Below are 23968 nucleotides of genomic sequence, written 5' to 3' on the forward strand. Positions count from 1 at the left end.
CATACAGTTATAAAATGTCTAAAGCATAACTAATCAAATGAAATCACAATGTGCAAAACATCCCAATTTATTTTAAGAAACTTACCTCAGCATGCTGACCCGGATTTAAACGCTTGCCACATTCTTCACATCTCAGGCACTCTGGATGCCAGTCATATCCCAATGACTGCTTCCGTTCAGCTGTTAAAATTGGAAATTGTTTTTATGAACAAGACATAGTACACAGTACTATTTATAGCATCATGCAAGAAACAGCTTCCGCTAAACCTTATGTGTATCGCAACTAACATGCAAATAAAAGAGAAATAGTGTAACAAGGGGGAAATTAATCCAATGGGCACTCAATATGAATTTCACAAGGAATCACTGCCAGTGGAGCAGGTCATACCAGTAGCAATCAAAAGCACAGATTACAGACAGCTGGAAATTTTCACCCATATATGCACCAAGAACATCTCTTGACTGGGAAAGCTCATTTCTTTTCAGAGACTGGTGAAAGTACTGAAGAAAACTAATCCCATAACTTCTGAAATTTTCTCAGAGTACTTGACCTTCTACTAATAATTTTTGGGTTTGCAGCTGGAACACATCAACATTCTGCCATGATATTTCGGCCTAGAGACATCTGGCCACCTTCAGGTAAGTAGACAGCTACTGTAGAGTCCAGGTGCATTCACAGTATTTATGCCAAATCTCACGCATGCAAAATATGCTGGTATCTTTCGGCACATGCATCAGATGATGGCACGCGTGGGACAGTAGAGTTGTGTGTGCTGCCCTCGGTGGTGGAAGCGAAACATGATCTAACTATTGAGTATCAAATGACCCTGGATAAATTCAATTAATGAAATCCAATTTTTAACCAGTTGAAAGCTGATGTCGCAATTTATAAGGTTATCGGCTAGACGTATTTCCACCAATTGTTTGATTACTAAATCCCAAAAACTGGAAACTGGAGCTAAAATTTTTGTTCTATTGTATTCCACTGAGTGTCACATGCAAATACAGCGTTCTGCTACTGCTGGTTTTGACAGTTGCTGAAGACGGGTGTATCTTTCATGTTCTGTACAATGCTCCTGGATAGTTCGTGTCGTCTGGCCTATATATGCAGCACACTCACAGGGAATTGTGTAAATGCTCGTCTTTTTCAGATGTAAGTCATCTTCTGGATTCAACCATGGCCAGGCTCTTCACTAGTAGATGAAAGGTAACATTGATTTTATTTTTCCTAAGCAATCTACCTATTTTAGAAAACACATTCCCAGCATATGGAAGGAACGCAGTTGATTTATAGTTGTCATCGGTGTCCTCAGTTCATTGCTTCTTGTTGTTATAGTTGTGCATGGCCTTCCTTATTTAGTGTTAAGTGTAGCCATTCTCTTTAAAAACCTTCTCCAACTGTTCTAATTCTGCGTGGAGGTTTTCATTGCCCAATATTACATGCACCTGATGTATTAAGGTACTGAGAATACTGGCAGTTCGTGAAGGGTGATGGCAGCTAGATGCCTGGAGGTATAGATCTGTGTGTGTGGGTTTTCTGAACGCAGAATGTCCCAATGACCCATCATTCTTGCAATGTACCAGCATGTCTAGAAAAGGTACAGCCTCATCTTTCTGAGTCTCCATCATAATCTTAATGTTCTCATGTAATGAGTTTAAGTGACATTGAATTTATCCAGTTCTTGTCTGCTATGAGGTCAAACAGCCAAATTATCATCTACATAATGCCAGATAACCATGGGCTTTAAAACAGCAGACTCAAATGTTTTCTCCTCAATGTCCTCCATAAAAAAATTAGGACCTCTAGGACGTTGTATGGAGGACTATGAGGGGAAAGCACTTGAGTCTGCTCTTTCAAAGCCCACAGTTACCTGGCGTTTTGTAGCTGATACTTTTGTTGTGTGGCTTCATACCATACAAGAACTAGAGAAATTCCTTTGTCACTTAAATTCATTACATGAGACCATTATGTTTATGATGGAGATTGAGAAAGATGGGACTTTACCCTTGACCTTACCCTTTCTAGACATGCTAGTATGCCATAAGAATGACGAGTCATTGGGACATTCTGTGTACAGAAAACACACACACACAGATCTGTAATCACACTGCACAAACTACCAGTGTTCTTAATACCTTAAGGTACAGTTGCATGTAATATCACACAATGAAATCCTCCATGCAGAATTAGAACACCTGGTGAAGATTTTTAAGGAGAATGGCTACACTTCATGCCAAATAAGAGAGGTCATGCACAGCTATAATAACAAGAAACAATGAACTGAAAATAATGATGATGACTTTAAATCAAATGTGTTCCTTCCATATGCCGGGAATGTGTCTTTCAAAATAGGCAGATTGCTTAGGACAAATAAAATGAAAGTTATCTTCTATCCAACAACGAAGAGCTTTGCCCTGGTTAGATCCGTTAAAAATGACTTACAACTGAAAAAAGCGGATGTTTACAAAATACCCTGTGAGTGTGGTGCTACATATATAAGCCAGACAACACGATCTGTCCTGGAGCATTATACAGGACACAAAAGATACATCCGTCTCCGGCAACTGTCAAAATCTGCAGTAGCTGAACACTGGGACAATCAATAGAATACAATAGAACAAAAATTTTAGATCCAGTTTCCAGTTTTTGGGATTCAGTAATCAAAGAATTGGTGGAAATACATCTTGCCGATAATCTTATAAACTGCGACAACGGCTTTCAACTGCATAAAATTGGAATCTTATAATTAAAACTATCCAGTCACAGATTAGATTAGATTTAAGTTAGATTAGACTCAGTTTTCGTTCCATAGACCCAAAAAATGAAATGATTCTTGTGACTGTGGAACATGTCAGAAAGTATAACACAAAAAATGGAAATGCCGTGTGGCTAGGGCCTCCCGTTGAGTAGACCATTCGCCTGGTGCAAGTCTTTCAAGTTGACACCACTTCAGCGACTTGCGGGTCAATGGGGATGAAATGACGATGATAAGGACAACACAACACCCACTCCCTGAGCAGAGAAAATATCTGACCCAGCCGGGAATCGAACCCGGACCGTTAGGTATGACATTCCGTCAAGCTGACCACTCAGCTACCAGGGGCGGACAGTATAACATAAAAAAAACCTAAACATTTGAATATAATACTCTGATCATTTGTCAGGAGATTGTCAAATTAGGTGAATACAATACAATAAACTGAAACAGCTAATATTTACAGAATTAATATGCTGTCAGAATGAAAATTTTTAAGCACAACGTTCATCATACATTAAATACCTAATCTTGACTGTTGTGACCAATGAAAAAATTTTAAGCACAATGTTCATCATACACAAAATACCTAATCTTGACTGTTATTACCAACTGCTGTCAAAACTGAAATCTAACAGACATTTTTACTTATGCTGGCCTAACCGTCTCTGTTAAGATATTCATCTATAGAGTAGAAGGAGTTGCCTATGAAAAAGTCTTTCAAACTCTGTTTGAACCGTGCTTTATCTGAAACCAAGTTTTTAATGGTTGTTGTCAATTTATTGAAAATGTGTGTTCCTGAATATTGGACCCCCTTTTGGACCAAGGTAAGTGATTTTAGGTCTTCATGTAGATTGTTCTTATTCCTAGTATTGACACTATGTATTGAGCTATTGGCTGGAAATAGATACATAATTACTTGCAACAAATTCCATTAAGGAATAAATATACTGAGAAGCAGTGGTTAGAATACAAAGTTTCTTGAACAGGTTTCTACACGATGTTCTTGAATTTACACCACAAATGATTCTTATTACATGCTTTTGCACACTAAAAACTTCTGCACGGTTTGATGTGTTACCCCAGAATATGATACCACATGACATAATAGAACGAAAGTTAGAAAATTATGCAAGTTATTTTATATATTTACATCTCCTACATCTGACGGTATCACTGCAAATACGGACTTGTTTAGGCGCTTAATCAATTATGTGGTATGCCCTTGCCAACTGAATTTGTTATCAAGTTGTAATCCCAGAAATTTAACACTGTCAACCTCTTCGGCCTGCATGTCTTTATATGATATACACATGCTGGAATGAAATCTCATACAGTTCTGAACTGCATTGGGTGCACCTTTTCAAAGTTTAATGACAGTGAAATAGCTTTAAACCATTTATTAAAGTCATTGAAAATTTGATTAGCAGCTATTTTTAAATCTGTACTTTGACTTGCTACTTATTGCAATGTTTGTATCATCTGTAAACAAAACAAACCTAGCAACTGGCAATGTAACAGATGAGAGGTCATTAACATACACAAGAAAAAGCTATGGGCCAAACACACAACCTTGAGGAACATCCCATGTAATTAAACTCCCAATCAGATGAAGACTGACTGCTTACTGCACAGGTATTTCACAGCGACACGCTTTGTTTCCTGTTAGTTAGAGAAGACTCAAATCATTTCGCAGCACTGCTGGTGACACCATAATATTCTAATTTACTTATTATTATCTAATGAATTAAGTACATTCTCACTGTAAGTGTAAATAGCTTTATCTATATCAGAACTCTTAAGAAATCCAAACAGTAACTTTGGCGATATATTACTTGCAGTCAGATGCTTAAGGAGACACTTGAACACAACCTTTTCAAATATTTTTGATAAAGACAGCAAAAGTGAAATTGGTCGATAGTCTGATGGTATCTCTTTACCCCCTTCTTGTCAAGAGGCTTAACTTCAACATATTTTAGCCAGTCTGGAAGTGTTCCACTGGTAAGAGACTGATTACACAAATAACTTAAGACAGAACTCAACTAACTTCATTGATATGACTTCATTGATATGTTGTCACACCCATTAGAATACTTAGATTTTAAGAATTTTATGATGGATGCTACTTCTTTGGGAGACGTGAGTGTCATTTCCATCTTATGGAATTTTTTTTTTTTAAGACTGGTCCGAGATACTCCATTCCACTGTTCACCGAACCTGATAATCCCAAGCTGTTAGTAACAGAAATGAAGTACAACACTAGTGCAACACTACATGCACTTGTTACCAAAGTCTCATTTATTTTTAGAGCTAAAATGACAGGGTCATTCAATACTCTATGATTAGATTCATCTTTCACTTTCACCACCGAGGGTAGTACACACAAATGTACTGTCCCATGCATGTCATCACCTGACACATTTGCCAAAAGATGCCAGCACATTTCGCACATGCGAGATTCAGCATAAATACCGTGAATGCACCTAGACTCTTCGGTAGTTGTCTACTCATCTGAAGGAGGCTGCACATCCGCGGGCTGAAATATCATGGCACAATGTCGACGGGAATCGGCTGCACACCCGAAAATTATTTGAAGAAAAAAAACTAATCTCATTTATGGTGTCTCAGCAAAGCAATCAACTTGCCGCACTGTTCCAAAGAATCAGAAAGATTTCTTACGCCTGGAGATCAGCACAGAGAGTAAACCCAAGGCTTCATCAATTTTTCAGCAAGCTAGGCTGTAGATTTCTTAACCCATGTTATAGAGCGGAAATGTATCACATAACCCTAGAAATGTCTAGTGGGCGCTTTAGGAAATGACTGCTTGGATGTCATTATATATGTAGATATACTTTTTTTATTTTGTTCTAGGCATGAGATACCAGACAAAAGATCAATAGCTCAGAAAATGGTTATTAAAATCTGTCAAATATGAAGACTGAGTATAGTAGAGCATTCATAACAAATTCTCTCAACTCACTTCCCCCTGAGAAAGCAGTTGCTCTTACACTGAACCACAAAGTACAAAGTAGGGAAAATTTTCAGCATGTGGAACATACATAAAATTGATTAGACTTCTCTGGAAATGGAATGTTTGTATCAACAAGCACAAGATATTAGGTTTAACAAAGACCAAAATAAATTCAGTTGGAACTTGATACTGACAACAGCAACCAGCAGTAGTTTTTTTTTTTAGTTTGGTTGATTTCATGTTCGATGTATCATTTGCAGGACAAATTGTAATTATGTGGAATGAGTAGTGGATTATTTACAACAAACTTCATGAGCAAGTAAATATACTGTGAAGCAGTACTCAACAGCCTAATTCCTTAAACAGGTATCTGTCAGACGATTGTGGATGAGCACCACATATTACACTTCAGCATATTTTTGAGCAATGAAGACCTCTTTTCTTAAAGATGAGTTACTGCAGAACATTATACCATATGACTTTACTGAATAAAAATATGCTAAATACTTGACCTTACCAATTTGTCTCTTCCCAAGATTTGCAACTACTTTAAGAGCAAATGTGACTGACTACCTTGTTTTAGGAGTTCCAAAATGTGCTTTTTCCAGTTTAAATCCTCATCAACATATAAACTTAAGAATTTCGAAGTTTCCACCCCATTTACTATTTCCTTACACTTATGACTGTTGTAGTACCTCTAGGTGTGTAAAACTGAATATTTAAACTTTAAAATTGAGGGTAAGAACATTCACAGAAAACCACTCAATGGTATGTTTATCATGTCTTTTGTTGCTGTATGTATACTTGGACTGATTAAATACTAGCGTCATCCACAAAAAGAACTAATTCTGCTTGTTGCATATTGTGAACTTCAATTACTTGCTGGATGTTTCTACCATCTGGCTCATTAAGACACAAAGATCGTAGAATCTTCAACGACAGCCCAAATTCAAAGGTATAGAACTATACTGATCATCCATATGATCAGCACATCCATATGATCAGCATATACAAGGAGAAGCATTTTCCCTGTGTAACTCAGTATGTCAGTAAGTACCTGATAATACTGAAATATTGCGCCAAGAAGACCCAAAATCCCAGCAACATTCCTGGGAAGTGGTTTGTATCATCAGTGCTGCCTACACATTAGGACTCACATGATGCTGTTATAGCAATGAATGTCACCAAAAAGAAAAAGTAGGAAAGTATATCTCTTTGGTACAGCTGCTAACCAGTCACTAACATTTTTTCTATAAGGATGAATTAATATTCACATCAAATCCAATAAATGTAGAAGATCGTGGTCACAGCTAAAACACTAAACAAATTTTCCTTTGGAAAAATACATACCAAATAGTGTACACAATGATCCCATCACCACATGTATGTTTAGCCACCACACACACACACACACACACACACACACACACACACACACATATACCCACAAATGAGAGGTGCTGAAATAAACATTCCGAATGTTGAAAAGTAACTTAGGCTACTCAAACTGAATGAGGGACTAGGTCCGGAGAGAACTTCTATTAGATTTCACTTCATTTTGTGACTAGTTTCTTAGTTATTTATCAAGAACACCTCAGGCAGTAAATAGTCCCACATAAGTGGAAACAAGTGCTGACCACCTCCATTTATAACTGGATCACCACCACCAATGTTCATTCATTGTAGGATTGTACATAGAAAGATAAAGTTGTCATGAATTTGAACGCCAGACTGACCAACATAGTGTTTTATCGTGCATAATCCTATTGGAGGCATGGTCAAGTCAGCAAAAGAAGATCCCCGACAGTTGCAGTGGGCTTGGTGCAGCTGCTTCAGGCATCTACCTTAACCAATTACTTCACATGATTTTTTGTACATCTCTATGGCAACACCTCAGTGTTGTTGCAACTCTAAAGGCGACTACTGTTTTCATCTGCAACCATAAGCACTTTTCAGTAGAAAAGCTCTTACAGTGCTGCCAGTTGTCAGGGATCTTCTTCTGCTGACTCTACTCTAGTGTGCCTTTGCCTTCCACTGACGTATAGTTGAATGTACAATCTGAATGATGGTGCAGCTTCACGTTAACAAATCATTGTCAGAGTTGAAAAAAGCAACAATAGAAAAAAAGGAGTTGGACTGACTGGTGACCAAATGCATTTGTAGTCCAGTGTATACCCACTTAACAACAAGACACAATTACACTTCATCCAGACCACACTGTCAACTCAAACATTCTGGCATTCATGAAGGAAAATAAGGTACTTTTCAAGAATAGGGGCATATTAAGGAAAAACTAAACATATGAAACTAATTTCATTTTTCACACAATTTTTTGTAGATAGTGTATTACGGTAAACAGGTAGATTCAGTCTTCCTAACGTTCCAAATGGTCTATGACACAATACTTCCCTGTTGACTGACAATGAAGAAACAATCATATGATATTTCTTCAAAAACATTTAGTTGGCTGAAAGAGTCTTCGACAGATAGGACCCACTTTACTGAGCTGGGTAGCAAATGCCCAAAAAACAACTGTAACATTAGTAGTCCACCAGTTTTTCAGTTTCCAATATACCAGATAGTGTCAGAAGATAGTGTTTTCCCTTGCTAACTCTCTTTATATCAATAAATACAAGAGAATTGAAATTATGAATAGAAAAACTCCTACTGTATCCAACTGCTTGATTGGCAGTAAGCTTCGGGACCTTGTGATATCATTTACATCGTTAGGGGCAATGTGATGAAACTATAAACAATGTAATGCACATATGCAGTCTGTTGTAAAGAAGATGAAAGTAAAACTTGGATTTGTTTGCAGGCTATGCAAATTAATTTTAAAACATTCTCACTGAAAAACACAGGAAGGATGGAAAAATTACCCAAATACATAAAAATCTTGTTGAAGACAGAGAGACAGATGTAAATGAAACTCGCACCTCATATATTGAAAAACATAGCCGTTCTTTTGAAAGGAACAAAAAATGCACTTCTTCATCTAGTTCTGAGAGCCAGCCCAATATTCTACTATCAATGAAAGCCTCCATTCCATTGTTTTCTCCTTATTAATGCCTGTGTTTCTTTCCCTGTTCCATTCATAGAAGCAGTGTGGAGAAAGCTATTACCTATACAGCTCTGGAAACCCTTGAGCCTTGCACAATATGTATCATACGTGATGGAAGTGTTAGCTTTCAATCCACGAGCAAAATAGTTCCATAAACCTATCTCTGCAAGTTTTTATTGCCAAGCAGCTTCGTGCAAACAGAATGGTAAATAATGCACCAAAGTCAGCACACAAAAATCTGTTAACAGTTACCTAATAAAATGTACAGGGCTTAGGCAGTCAGTTCTGTGTCTCTAACTGATAATTTAACAGGAATTAAAGTGTTTTTTTTTTTTTTTTTTTCAATCAGTCTTCTAACTAATTTGATGTGGCCTGCCACAAATTCCTCTCCTTTGTCAACTTTCTTATCTCAGAGTAGCAATGCAACCTATGTCATCAGTTATTTGTTAGATGTACTCCAATCTCTGTTCTTTCTCTACAGTTTTTGCCCTCTACAGCTCCCTCTAGCACCATGGAAGTTGTTCCCCGAAGCCTTAACATGTGTCCTATAATCCAGTCCCCCTTTCTTGTCAGTGTTTTCCATATGTCCCATTCTTTGCTGATTCTGCTGAGAATCTCCTCATTCCTTACCTTATCAGTCCACCTGATTTTTAATATTTTTCTGTAGCACCACATTTCAAATGCTTTGATTCCCTAGTGTTCCAGTTTTCCTGTTGCCCATGATCCTCTATCATATACTGAGGTCCAAATGTATACTCTCAAAAATTTCTTCCTTAAATTAAGATCTATGTTTAATATTAGTGGTCTTCTCTTGGACTGGTATGGTCTTTTTGCCTTGCTTCATCTGTCATGGGATGTTTTGCTTCCAAGTTAGCAGAATTCCTTAATGTCATCTACTCACTGACCCCGATTTTGATGATAAATTTCTTGCAGGTCAACAAGTGCTGCAAAAGTGTCTTGATTTTTGTTCACTCTTGCTTCCATCATCAAGCACAATGTCAGGACTGCTTCTCTGGTGCCTTTAACTTACCAAAGGCCAAACTGACAGTCATCTAAGAGAGCCTCAATTTTCTTTTCTGTTCTTCTGTATATTATTCTCATCAGCAACATGGATGCATGAGATGTTAAGCTGATTGGGCAATAGTTCTCGCACTTATCAGCTCTTGCTATCTTCAGAAGTGTATGGATGATATTTTTCAGAGACCCTGATGGTATGCCACCAGTCTCATAGATTCTACATACCAGCGTTGTTTTGGTGCCATTTCTCCCAATGATTTTAGAAATTCTGATGGAATGGTATCTATCCTTTCCACCCTATTTTATCTTAAGACTTCCAAAGTTCTTCAAATTCTGACTCTAATACTGGACACCCTCTCTCTTCCCTGTCAATTCCTGTTATCATAGAGGCCTTCAGTGCACTCTTTCCACCCAACCACTCTTTCCTCTGCATTTAACAGTGGAATCCCCATTGGACTCTTACAGTAGCCACCATTTCTTAGAATTTCAACACTGATTGTTTTGAATTTTCTATACGCTGAATAGTCCTTCTGACGAATATTTCTCTTTCTGTTTCTTGCACTCTTTTTCTGTTTCTTGTCTTTTTCCTACTGTTATTTTGTCTTGGCTTCCCTGCACTTCCTAGTTATTTCATTCCTAAGTGATTTATACTGCTACATCCCTGTCTTTCCCTGAACATTTTCGTACATCATTCTTTCATAGCTCAATTGAAGTACTACTTCTGTTACCCAAGGTTTCTTTGAAGTTACTTTTCTTGTGCCTACATTTGTCGTGATTGCTGTTTTTAGAAATGTTCACGTCTTGTCAACCGAACTGCTTACTGCGTTGCTCCTTATCATTATAGCCTCACGTCTGATAAACTTCTACATCTACACGAACATACTGTAAGTCACACTTAAGTGCCTGGCAAAGGGTTCGTCAAACCATCTTCACAACAATTCTCTATTATTCCAATCTCAAACAGCATGTGGGAAAAACGAACACGTATATCTTTCTGCGACAGCTCTGATTTCCTTTATTTTATTATGATGATCATTTCTCCCTATGTAAGCCGGCATAAACAAAATATTTTCACATTCCAAGGAGAAAATTGATGATTGAAATTTTAGATTCTGCTGCAATAAAAAACATCTTTGCTTTAATGGTGTCCACCCCAAATCCTGTATCATGTCAGTGACACTCTCTCCCCTATTTCGCATAATAGAAAACATGCTGCACTTCTTTGAACTTTCTCAATGTATCCTGAAAATCCTATCTGGTAGGAACCCTCAGACTACGCAGCAGTACTCCAAAAGAGGATGGACAAGTGTAGTGGAGGCAGTAGCTTTAGTAGATCTGTTACATTTTCTAAGTGTTCTGCCAATAAAATGAAGTCTTTGGTTTGCCTACCCCCACAACATTTTCTGTGTGTTCTTTGCAATTTAAATTGTTCATAATAGCAATTCCTAGATATTTAGTTGAATGAACGGCCTTTAGGTTTGACTTATTTAATGTGTAACTGAAGTTTAACGGATTCCTTTTAGTACTCACATGAATGACCTCACAATTTTCATTATTTAGGGTCAACTGCCAATTGTCGCACCATTCAGATATCTTTTCTAAATCGTTTTGCAATTCATTGTGATTTTCAGATGAGTTTACTAGACAATAAACAACAGCATAATCTGCAAACAACCAAAGATGGCTGTTCAGATTGTCTCCTAAATCATTTATATAGATTAGGAACAGCAGATGGCCTGTAACACTACCTTGGGTAATGCCAGAAATCAATTCTGTTTTACTCAAGGACTTTCTGTCAGTTACTACAAACTGTGGCCTCTCTGACAGGAAATCACGAATCCAGTCACATAACTGAGATGATATTCCAAAAGCATGCCATTTCACTACATGCTGCTTTGTGGTACAGTGTCAACATCCTTTTGGAAATCTAGAAATATGGAATCAATTTGAAAAGCCTTGTCAAAAGCGCTGAACACTTTATGTGTGTAAAGAGCTAATTGTTTTTCACAAGAATGATGTTTTCTAAATCCATGCTGACTGTGTGTCAACAGACCCGTTCTCTCTGATGTAATTCATGATGTTACAAAATCCTGCTGTACATCGACATTAATGATATGGGCCTGTAATTTGGTGGATTATGCCTACTACCTTTCTTGAATATTGGTGTGAACTGTCTTTGGGTAGAGATCTTCCGTCGAGCAAGCAGTTGTATATGATTGTTATGTATGGAGCTATTGCATCAGCATACTCTGAAAGGAACCTACTTGGTGTACGGTCTGGACCAGAAGACTTGCTTTTATTAAGTGATTTTATTTGCTTCACTACTCCAAGGATGTTTGCTTCTAATTTACTCATGTTAACAGCTGTTCACGATACAAATTCTGGAATATTTACTTCATCTTCTTCATCTTCATCTTCCGGCATGCTCTGTTTATTAACTCTACTTTGGCAGCACTGTTGTCAATAGTATTTCCATTGCCATCATGCAGAGAAGGTATTGACTGTGTCTTGCCGCTAGCATACTTTACATATGACTAGAATCTCTTTGGATTTTCTGCCAGGTTTTGAGACAAAGTTTCATTGTGGAAACTACTATAAGCATCTTGCATTGACGTCTGTGCTAAATTTCAAGCTTCTGTAAAAGATTGCCAGTCTTGGAGATTTTGCATTCGTTTGAATTTGGCAAGTTTTTTTCATTGTTTCTGCAACAGTGTTCTGACCCATTTTGTGTACCAAGGGCGATCAGCTCCATCATTTGTTAATTTATTTAATAAAAATCTCTCAATTGCTGTCAATACTATTTCTCTGATCTCAAGCCACTTCCGATCAACACTTATACTTAATTTTGAAGGAGAGGAGATTGTCTCTCGGGATGGTGTAAAGTGATGTGTGTGTGTGTGTGTTTTTTTTTTTTTTTTTTTTTTTAAAAAAATAGGTATATTTTAGTTTATTTTTGGAGGTTTTGGGAGTTACAATATTCAATCTCGCTATGACAGCCCTGAGTTTCACTAATCCTGTATCCGGTTTGATGCTCATTATTAGCTCAGGATTATTTGTTGCTAATAGCTCAAGTGTGTTTTCACAACAGTTTACTATTCGCATGGGTTCATGAATTAATTGCTCAAAATAATTTTCATAGAACGCATTTAGCACAATTTTGGATGATGTTTTATGCATACCTCCACATTTATACACGTATTTTCGCCAACAAAGCAAGTTAAATTAAAGTCACCACCAACTATAACTGTATGTGTTGGGTGTATATTTGAAATTAAACTGAAGTTTTCTTTGAATCTTTCAGCAATTGTATCATCTGGGTCAGGAGGTCGGTAAAAAGATCGAATTACTATTTTATTACGGTTGCAAAGAATGACCTCTGCCTATACTGACTCACGGGAACTATCTGCTTCAATATCGCTACAACATTAACTACTTCTAACATCAATGAACATGCCACCATCAACTGTGTTTACCCTATCCTTTCGGAACACTGTTAAATTCTTCATAAAATTTTCAGCTGAACTTATCTCTGGCTTTAGCCACCAACTTTCAGTGCCTATAACAATTTGAGCATCGCTCCTTTCTATTAGCGCTTGGAGCACTGGTACTTTCCCAAAACAACTATGACAATTTACAACTGTTATACCAATGATTTTGTATCTGTATTCTTTCTATGTTCACGAGGCACACTTTGAGACTGAAGCCCTTTTTGTATTTCCCTGAGACCCTCTAATCTAAAAAACCACCCAGTCCACACGACACAGCCCTTGATACCCATGCAGCCGCCTCCTACTTGTAGTCAACTCCTGATAAATTCAGTGGAACCTGAAAACCAACCACCCCATGGCGCAAGTCAAGGACTTTGCAGCCTACACGGTCACAGAACCATCTAAGCCTCTGATTCAGACCCTCTACTCGGCTCTGTAGCAGAGTTACGCAATTGGTCCTGTTGACTACGCTGCAAATTGTGAGCCCTGGTTTCATCTCACAACCAAGACTGGCAGCCAGTCTTTAACAGTTCTGTTAGCTGCTTGAAACCAGAGAGAATCTCCTCTGATCCAAAGTAACACACATCATTAGTACTGAAGTGAGCCACCACCTGCAGATGGCTGCGCCCTGTGCTCTTCGTGGGATCTGGAAGGACCGTTTCCACACCTGGAATGGCTCCACCCGGTATGCACCCAGAGTACACATCAGCTTTCTTCCACTCCTTGGCAGCAATCTTCCTATGGGGCCTCACAATGTGCCTACACTAGAGCTCCCACCTACCAATAATCCCAACCTTCTGATCGCCCAGATCTTGCAGGCTGAGAGTTTCCCTCTGAAACAGGACAAGCAACTGCATCTGGCTGAGGGACAGTGACAGACACAGACAGCACCTGGAAGCTGTTTGTCAGACTAACCGGAGAGGCTTTATGTGCAACCCCTGGGAGGTCTTTTGCTGCCTGCCACACCCTGAGGTGGCCTCCCACTCGACCTTGGGTGAGTGTTCAATCTCAGTACAAACAGTAACTGGGCTTGCCAACAGTGTGGACAGATTGGTGAACTCAAGACTTCAAATGCATCTCATCCTTTCTTAGTACTTCAGTATGCCATTTCCTTGTACACTGATTCTTCCATACAATTCTCTTAAACTTCAGCCTACTCTTTATCATTAGTAAATCGTGATCTGGGTCTAATTCTGCTCATGGGTATGCCTTATAAATGAACATCTGATTTCAGAACCTCTGTTTGATGATGATTTAATCCAGCTGGAATCTTCTTGTGTCTCTGGGCTTTTTCCACATATACTTCAGGCTTTTGTGATTTTTAACAGTGAACTTGCTATTACTAACTGAAATCTACTGCAGAACTCAGTTTTTCTCCTCTCTCATCCCTACTACGAAGCTCATGTTCTTTTCTATTCCTTCCTCTAGAATAGTATTCCAGTCTCCCAAGACTATTGGAGTTTTATCCCCCTTTAGATACTGAATTATCCATTTAATAGTCCCACACACTTTCTCTATCACATCGTCTTCTGCTTGCGACTTCAGCATAAGTACCTGAACTATTGTTGTCAGCATTGATTTGCTGTTGAATCAGCTGAGAACAACCCTACCACTGAACTGCTCACAACAACGCGCAGTTTGCCATACCTTCTTACTCATAATGAAGTCAGCCCTTGTTATATCAGTTTCTCCTGCTGTTGATATTCATCAGATCAGAAATGCTCATCATCTTTCCATTTCACTTCCCTTATCCTCCACTATATTAAGATTGAGCCTTAGCATTTCCCTTTTCATGTCTTCCAGCTTCCTTGGCACATTCAAATTTCTCACACACCATAGAATGTTGCCCTTTCATTGGTTATCAATCTTTTTCTCATGGTCACCTCCCCCTTGGCAGTCCCTTCCTGGAGATCAGAATGGGGGACTAATTCAGAACCTTCTGCCAATAGAGGGATCATCATCACACTTTTTCAATTAAAGGCCACGTGACCTGTGGATACACCTTACACATCTTTAATGCAATGGTTTCCACTGTCTTCTGCATGCTCACACCACTGACCATTGCTGATTCATCCACCTTTGGTGGCAGTTTCCATCCCAAGAGCAAGAGAGTACCCTGAAATTCTGTCCACTCTTCTGCACTCTTTGAAGTCACATATATAAACAAACACTGGCTAAAATAGATACAATCATGTACTAATATGATTCAAGAGTTTGAAATGATAAGTAAGTTTTGCATAATTAATGATAAAAGAGGTGGAACATGCAAATATGTAAGGGCATGGCTTCATTCCAAAGAAATTAAATAAAAAAATGTGAGGAAAAAATTTTTGGATAGTGAATCTTTGAGTTACTTAAAATGATCATTTGTGGTGTGTGTGTGTGTGTGTGTGTGTGTGTGTGTGTGTGTGTGTGTGTGTGTGTGTGTCATTATCAGGTAATTTTCCTGCAAAACCTCGAAATGCCGCTAAATTAACTTAAATATCAGCTGCAGGATACAACTGTTCTTCGACATTTTAATAATAAAATTATCTGTATTGAACAACCGATCAACTGGTTCTTGTCTTATGACAGGAACTGTACATGAAGACACTACATGTATAAATGGGTCTGAAACAACAATTGACAAATTATATGTCAACGAGAACAAATGATAGTATATCACTGTAATAACAGACACTGAGTTCTCTGACTATAAGGCAGTCACACTGAGTTTAAATATTATATGCAATAAGAATCCAGTGATCAGTGATAAATAGGGAGAGAGAAAATTTAGTAATAATGGCAGCATATGGATTTTTAATCACACATTGAAAAATATAAATTAGACCATGGAATTAGGCTGTGATGTAGATAAAAAAAGATCATTTCTTGAAATGTTATAAGGATGCTCCAATTTCAATTCAATACACTGGTCTAAACTAAAATTAATGCAAACACTTGGGTACCCCAGGGAATAAGAAAATCAGGTGACACTAACAAAAAATAAACAAGCGTGTCAATAAGACTGACATGTTGAAATTAAATGTGAAATTTACAGAAAACTGTATAAGAAAGTTAAAACAGCAGCTGGAAAGCTTGATAATGATTCATATATCAGGAAAGATAGTAATAAAATAAAATCAACCCGGGAAGTATCATAGTAGATAAGAATATAGACAAAAAAGTTATTAGTAGAATTGAAGGTAAGGACCCACTGTAGATAGCCAAGACATTCAACAATTATTACATAAATATAGCAATAAACAAAGTTCAAAATAAATGTAGTTCCAACACAAATGACTCACTCTATCCTACAACTGTATTGAAGGTACAAGAAGCTATAATCACACTGAAAATAAAAAATAAAATGTCATGGGGCAGTGGTTAGATTCCAGGCAAAGTCATAAAACAACAGTGTAAGAAACACAGATTTCCATCTTGCCAATACCATTTATGTTTAGTTTAGTATAGGAATCATACCAGAAAAAAAAGCCAATTACTGGTTAATGAAGAACAGATTTTGAGAAAAATAAGTCAAATGACATAGCCATCTATCACTTTTTACAAATGGTCATTAATTTAATAGATAACAATGAATTAAATTGTGGTCTGCTTAGATCTATGTAACACATTTGATGTCACTGACCATAAACGAGCGCATGCGTCATGTACCGGCATGCCTCGGGAACAGCTGTGCTCGATTTCAGCTCTGTAGCTAACCTGTACAGTTCTGTGGAGTGGTACACAGCTGGTTCAAATACCATCCATTTGGTTGATATCATGGGATCAGATAAAATGTACAGATATACATTGTCCAGTCACATTAATGTGACCACCTTTCAAAAGCCTGAATAACCACATTTTAAAGTGTGAACCAAAGTGAACCATGTATGAAGAGAGTCAATGAGGTTCTGGAAGGTACTGAAAGAAACGTGAGGCCACGCCAACTCCAGTGCCACGGCCAGCTGTGCTAGATTTCTCGACTGGGTATCCATGGGACAAACACCCCAATCAAGGTTGTCACACATATTCTCAAGTTTAAATCCAAGGAGTTTGGTGGCCAGGAGTGAATGGTAAACTCATCCTGCTGCTCTTCAAACAATGCATCTACACTGCCAGCTGTGTGACACTTTGCACTGTCCTGCTGGTACATGCCATGGTTCTGAGGAAAAACATACTGCATGTAGGGTTGGACACAGTAGCAACAGATAGATGTATACTTGTGCTCATCCATTGTACCTTCCAGAGAATGCCACAAAAACATTCCCCAGAGCATAATACTATCTCCTCCAACCTGGACCCTTCCAATAATTTTTACAGGGTATTTGCTTTCAGACATTTCATGCTGTACACACCAACGACCATCTGTCGATGGAGCATAAAACATGATTCATCTGAAAAGGCCACCACTCAGTGGACATCCAGTTGAGGTATTGGCATATAAATTCCAGCCTTTATCACCGATGAACAGCAGTCAGCATGGGTACTTCAACCAGATGCCCACTGTAGAGGCTCATAAGAAGCAATGTCGTTCGAAAAACAGTCACTGAGAAGACACTATTGGTAGCCCCTTGCTTCATCTGGGCAGTCAGTTGCTCTACAGTTGCACATCTACTCACCTGTACATCCCTCCACAGCTATTGTTCATTGCTGTGATCTATTGCCCGTGGCACACCACAGTTGCCTCAGTTCCAGTTTTGGTTAGCACAATTTTGCAAAGTGTGGTATACTTTAACGATGGCAACATGCCAACAGTTTACAGACTTAGTTGTTTTGGAAATGCTTTCGCCATTGGCCCAAAAGCCTATGATTATGCCTTTCAGACATCAGATAAAGCACTCTGTTTCCACTTTACAACAACAACTGCACTATTTTCCATGTCCATCTGGCATGCTTTATATACACACACCACCGCTAGTGCTGCCAACTGTACGTGGTTACTGTATGGTGACACTGTACATAGGTGGTAGTTACACTAATGTAACTGAACATGTAGTTCACTCATCACATAAAATTATGTCATATGTGGAGTGTTTTTTCAGTAAGGTCCGTTTTGTTGTAGACACTAGTAGTTCATGTGCATACTGCAACGAGCGCACGTGCCATGTACCGGCATGCCTCGGGAACAACTGTGCTCAGTTTCAGCTCTGTAGCTAACCTGTACAGTTCTGTGCTTTCAAAACGTTTAAGACTATAAACTCGCCCACCACTTGTGAGGTTCGCTCAGTGATATGGTTTTTGTCAGCAAGGAACCTGTCTGCTGCAGAAATTCATTTGTGAAGTGTACGGTGATACTGTTATGAGTGAAAGCAAAGTACGTAAGTGGGTACGAGAATTCAAAGAAGGCTGTGACAATGTCCACAATGAGGATCGCTCCGGTTGCCCTTCTTTGATTACAGACGATTTGGTGGCTTCAGTTGAAATGAGGATTCGTGAGAACAGGTGCTTCACAATAACAGGTCTCTCAAACGAATTTCCTGACGTGTCAATATCAGTGCTTTACAACATTGCTTCTGAACACCTAAAGTTTAGGAAACTGTGCTCCCGTTGGGTCCCGAAACTCCTAACAGAGGACCACAAAAATCAAATATTTGAGTGTGCGATGAAGTTCTTGGCTCATTATCATGAAGAAGGTGAAGGCTTCTTGAGACAGATCGCAACTGGAGATGAAACATGGGTTTCGCATATCACGCCCGAATTGAAGCAACAGAGCATGGAATGGAGACACACACACTCGCCTGTAAAGGTGAAGGCGAAACAGACTCAGTCCCAGCGCAAAATCACGGCGTCGGTGTTTTGGGATAGGCATGGCATTTTGTTGGTCGACTTCATGCAATGAGGAACCACTATCAATGCAGAAACATACTGCCAAACCCCGAGAAAGATATGCAAAGCGATTCAAAACAAAAGATGCGGCAGGCTGACAATGACAATGCAAGACCTCACACTGCAGGTCAGACCTGTGATTTATTGGACAGTTTTCATTAGGAAGTTTTAGACCACCCACCTGGTCTTGTGCCAAGCAATTACCATCTCTTCCTCCATCTCAAACAACACCTCAGTGGCAACCATTACAATGACGACGGCGTGAAAATGGCAGTGAACTCTTGGTTATCGGAGCAGGCAGCAAGTTTTTATGAAGAGGGTATTAAAATTGGTTGAGAGGTATGATACGTGTTTGAACAAACTTCACAACTATGTTGAAAAATAGAGAGAAGTTTAAAAAACACGCCTCGTATATTGGGAGCCACAGTACTCTGTTCCGGAAGCAATGCTGTTCTTAATATTTATAAATGACATACCAATCCATTTATCAGCACCAGATATAATATTGTTTGCCAGTGACACCAATCTGTTTGCTAAATGAATGAATGACTTACAGGAAAGAGTCACTGTAGTAACAGAAGAAGCAACTAAATGGTTTAGGAATAACAGGTTAATTGTGAATGAAAAAAAAAAACTTCATCCATACAAGAAACAAATGAGGAATCAACCAAACAGTCCTTGGGCAGTGTAAGACTGTGAAAACAGGTCCACTAATTTCACTAATTTTTTAAGAGCATGACTGGATGACATTCAAGATACTAAAACAGTGTTGTGGCCCACTTGCCACTCTTACCTGTATAATATTAAGTTATGGCATAATGGTTTTTTGTGGGGAAAGGGGAAATAGCAGCCTGGCTAAACATTCATTTATACTTCTATAGAGAGCAATAAGAACAATCAAGGCTCTTACACATAGAGAATCATGTAAGTATCCTTTTCAACATGACAGGAAATCATCGACTGCTACTCTCAACACAGAGGAGGCACCAAGTCAAGACTACTAAAATATTTAGCTCTCAGAGAAAGTACTACTCCCAAAATAGAAAACACACATATTCACAACAGTAAACTCATGGCCACCATCTCTCAGCACTGGAGCCTGACCTTTTTTTATGGAATTTAAAACTGTGACCCTATCATGTATCTAATATGGTTTCTGAAGACACATCAGGAATTTTCTGGTGAACAGTCAAGTGCATGATGATTGAACAAGAAAAAGACTTGACATTCACAGAGAAATAAACACAAAAACCATTTACTAAAAAAGTGTTATTTATTAGGCAAATATTCTATACAGTGCATTACCAGAGGAAATACAAAACTATCAGAATTCCACATTTTAAAAAAACTCAAAAAATGTTAATTAGCAATAGTGTTGTGGTATCAAAAAATAGATGAAGCCTCAGCATTCAAAGCAGAGTGGCTCATTTGCTTCATCATAGGGAACTGAAGTGATTATTTTAAAAATTACTGTATTTGCAAAAATATAATAAAATTTCTTATTATGCTAATTTATATTTTGATTGTTGTTTCATGTAGAACATAAGAACATTTTATTTACTTATATATAGGCCTAATCACAAAAGTGTTTCCTATATCAAAGAACACTGTACAACATTAGGAACCAACTGGTGTTAAGATGCTGACCTTACATTTGGGAGGATGGAGCTTGGCCTGTCTGGCCATCCTGATTTAAGGGTTCCTAAGTCACTTCAGGCAAATGTTCGTATGGCTCTTTAACCAAAGTCATTGCCTACCACCTGTCCTATACTCTTAAAGCATACTTACACATGTTGCATTCTATGTTTATGCATATTTTGGAGCTACTTATTTTTATTTTATTATAAAGACATATCCATATCATCACTGGATAAATGAATGTATAAATGGGTGTGATAAATAAATGTACTATCACCTACAACAAATTCTGCATTATTATGCTAATAAACTGAACTGGATTGAATCACAGGCTGTGTAGCTCTCTTATGAATACCTTCAATCTCTTCAACGATTGCTAAATGACAAGGACCACAAACAAATAACCAATACGGCACTCCTTTCACACATTGGATTACCTGTGCCTTCTCAGAAAGCACTTACAAAAATCCAGGTGGTTTGAAATTGGTCATCCCTACTTCTCCTCTACAATAGGGTCATTTTTTCAAGCACTAAAATGATCCAACATTTCTTACACTGCATACAACAGTCTGTACAGAACTTTCAATGTATTAACTGAATACTAATTGGCTAATGACTACTCCCACGGGAGATAAAAGGACTAGATATAATCACCTAAAAGCTGGCAAAGAAGACAGCCTTTTCTGAACAATTGTAATTTTGGACTAAACTCCAAAAGTATGAGTGTTCCCCTAATTGTCTGCTGTCTTTTCTTCTACACATAGTAATATACAAACTCATGCCCAAAATTTAATGGACTATTCATTACGCTTCGAGAAGTTGAAAATGCATACAAAATCATGTTCTGCAAATAATAACAATAATAATACTAATAAATATGACATAACAAGATGTTAACTATAAATCAGTAATAATGAGCAGGAGGTAGGGGTGCTGATGGCTATGAATTGCTCTTGCTAGCATAGAATCTTATGTGTTGGCAATACCAGATATCTAGACATGCTGACCCAATAATTACCATTTGATGAAGGAAGAAATAAAAGGAATCACAACAAAAGCCACCAGATCTAATGCACATATCACAAACTAAACAAAAGCGTAGGTTTTGGTCTTCAACACAAGCAGAGCATACCAAGGAATCCCCTACAAGAGTTTCACTGCTACTATTACAGGGAAGCATTAAAAGACAGTACTCAATACAGTTTCTCAAAACTGCCCAGAAAGTGTAGCTGTGTGACATAGAACATGACGAAATAAATATAAAAGCATTGGTATTCTAAAGACGCTACATTTTTAGCTAAACTTAGTAATCATTCATTTACTCGTCAGAAAAGGAACTTGTTAGAAAATGAAGTTCCAAAGTGCGATATCACATCTTTCCTCTTGCAAAAGCTATGAAATACATGATCCACGCATATGACACTGAAACTGTTTAAGGTCAACAGGCCTCGAAATTTCATCAACATCTGAGTGCACGAACGTAATTAGCTATGAAATAATTTCACATTACTGTCACAAAAATCGTGAAACTCAACACTGCTTGTATACTGTGAGAGGAAACCATTCTTCTTTGTAATACCGAGCAGTTACTGATCATTTTTCGTTCTGTAAGCTACTTATAACTATCAGTATAAGGAAGTGAACAATTTTAACATAATAATAAATGTAAAGGGACTGTATTAAAGGTATTTATCCTTGTAATTAAAAATATTTACGACTTTTGAGGTTATTAAAACGCCCTTATGACTGCCGAAATGTTGAGAAGAACTCAAAACTGAGATAAGGAATATCAGCTGTGTTTAACACCTATCTTACATCTTTATTCGTACATTCATAGTAAATTGCTTTGGAGACCCGCTACACCATAACTCATATTCCTTTCTGCAGTCAGCTAGCCTACTTTGGCAAGACATCGATACGGCAAGTGGCAGAAAACATTACGTGGGCGTAGTGAATTTACGGCAGCCATGGCAGAAAGACCTATTTTAAATATAGATTTATATGATTTCATTCAAAAGTCATAAATTCGAGTCAAAGAAGCAATCTGTGCAACTGACGCACAATTGTACGAGTGTTACATAGTCTGACAGGTAGGATAACTGACAGGTCCGCGAAGACGCTTATGTACTTGTCAAACACACAAAATTTCGTACAAAATTGGTGTGATGCAGAGCTCCACTCACCAAAGTACACGGGTTTTCCACATTTATGGCACTTCCACATGATCCAAAAAATAAAAATAAACTTCACCGAATGACATTACAACTAAAAACAAGCATCATTAGACAACTATGATTGTTTACAATTAAGGTAATACGCAAAGATAATGCTGTGGCAAAGATTATAACATGTTGCGTATGAGAACAAAGTCGCAGCTCCGAGATGAAATTATAGCAATTTCATTTCATGTGATTTGAATTATTGATTCATAGATCTCAATGCCTGGTTTTGTAAGCCCAATGTTTCTCAGGACAAGAGTTAAAATCGGAATACCCAATTTTTGTTGTTTCATTCTTCCCACACAGCGACGGACACTTTTAGCAACCGTATCAACGCACATCAGCCTACACAATTAAAAAAAAAGATTATTACGAATATCTACAATATTAATTGAGGTTTACATGAGATTTAAATATACAAAATACGATGATATTGATGGTCAATCTATTAATGACATGAGGCTGCGTAATACTGGTGAGTCGATGACGGCAGTATTTTACAAAATGAAACACGAAGATGTCGGTACAAGACGGGTAGAGTGTCGTTCGACAATTTAATCCTGCACATATGTCAGTACGGCAAACTGGGCTTCACGGTAAAATCTCCCGTGCAACCAGTGACAAACTTTATCGAATGCGGTCACAGGAGAAATGGTTCAAACGGCTCTGAGCACAATGGGACTTAACATCGGGGTCTTCAGTCCCCTAGAACTTAGAACTACTTAAACCTAACTAACGTAAGGACATCACACAGATCCATCCCGAGGCAGGATTCGAACCTGCGACCGTAGCGGTCGCGCGGTTCTAGACTGAAGCGCCTAGAACCGCTCGGTCACAGAGGCCGGCGGTCACAGGAGAGACGGCGAAGAAAAATAGTAGGTTCTGAGAATACAAGCTAACAACTCAACATTAATCTGGAAGCAAAAGTACCTACAAGTTATACTATAACTATGCACGAACAGATAGGCACGGAAGATACACAAACATAGAAAGCATAACTCTGAGAATAA

The 23968-nt window shown here is 38.2% G+C and overlaps 1 protein-coding gene across 1 annotated transcript in view; it reads right to left on the reverse strand.

Moving 5' to 3' along the window:
- LOC124725701 overlaps nt 1-23050 on the reverse strand; it is a 76761-nt gene extending 53711 nt beyond the window's left edge. The window contains exons 1-2 of the mRNA XM_047248459.1: nt 22923-23050; nt 86-180 (exon numbers count right to left, since the gene is read on the reverse strand). Of these exons, the coding sequence (XP_047104415.1) occupies nt 86-180; nt 22923-22962 (135 nt within the window). The 5' untranslated portion in view covers nt 22963-23050. The remainder of the gene's footprint in view (nt 1-85; nt 181-22922) is intronic.
- Between the last annotated feature and the right edge of the window lie 918 nt (nt 23051-23968).

The sequence above is a fragment of the Schistocerca piceifrons genome, chromosome 1 (assembly GCF_021461385.2).
Source record: "Schistocerca piceifrons isolate TAMUIC-IGC-003096 chromosome 1, iqSchPice1.1, whole genome shotgun sequence".
Classification (NCBI taxonomy): Eukaryota; Metazoa; Arthropoda; class Insecta; order Orthoptera; family Acrididae; genus Schistocerca; species Schistocerca piceifrons.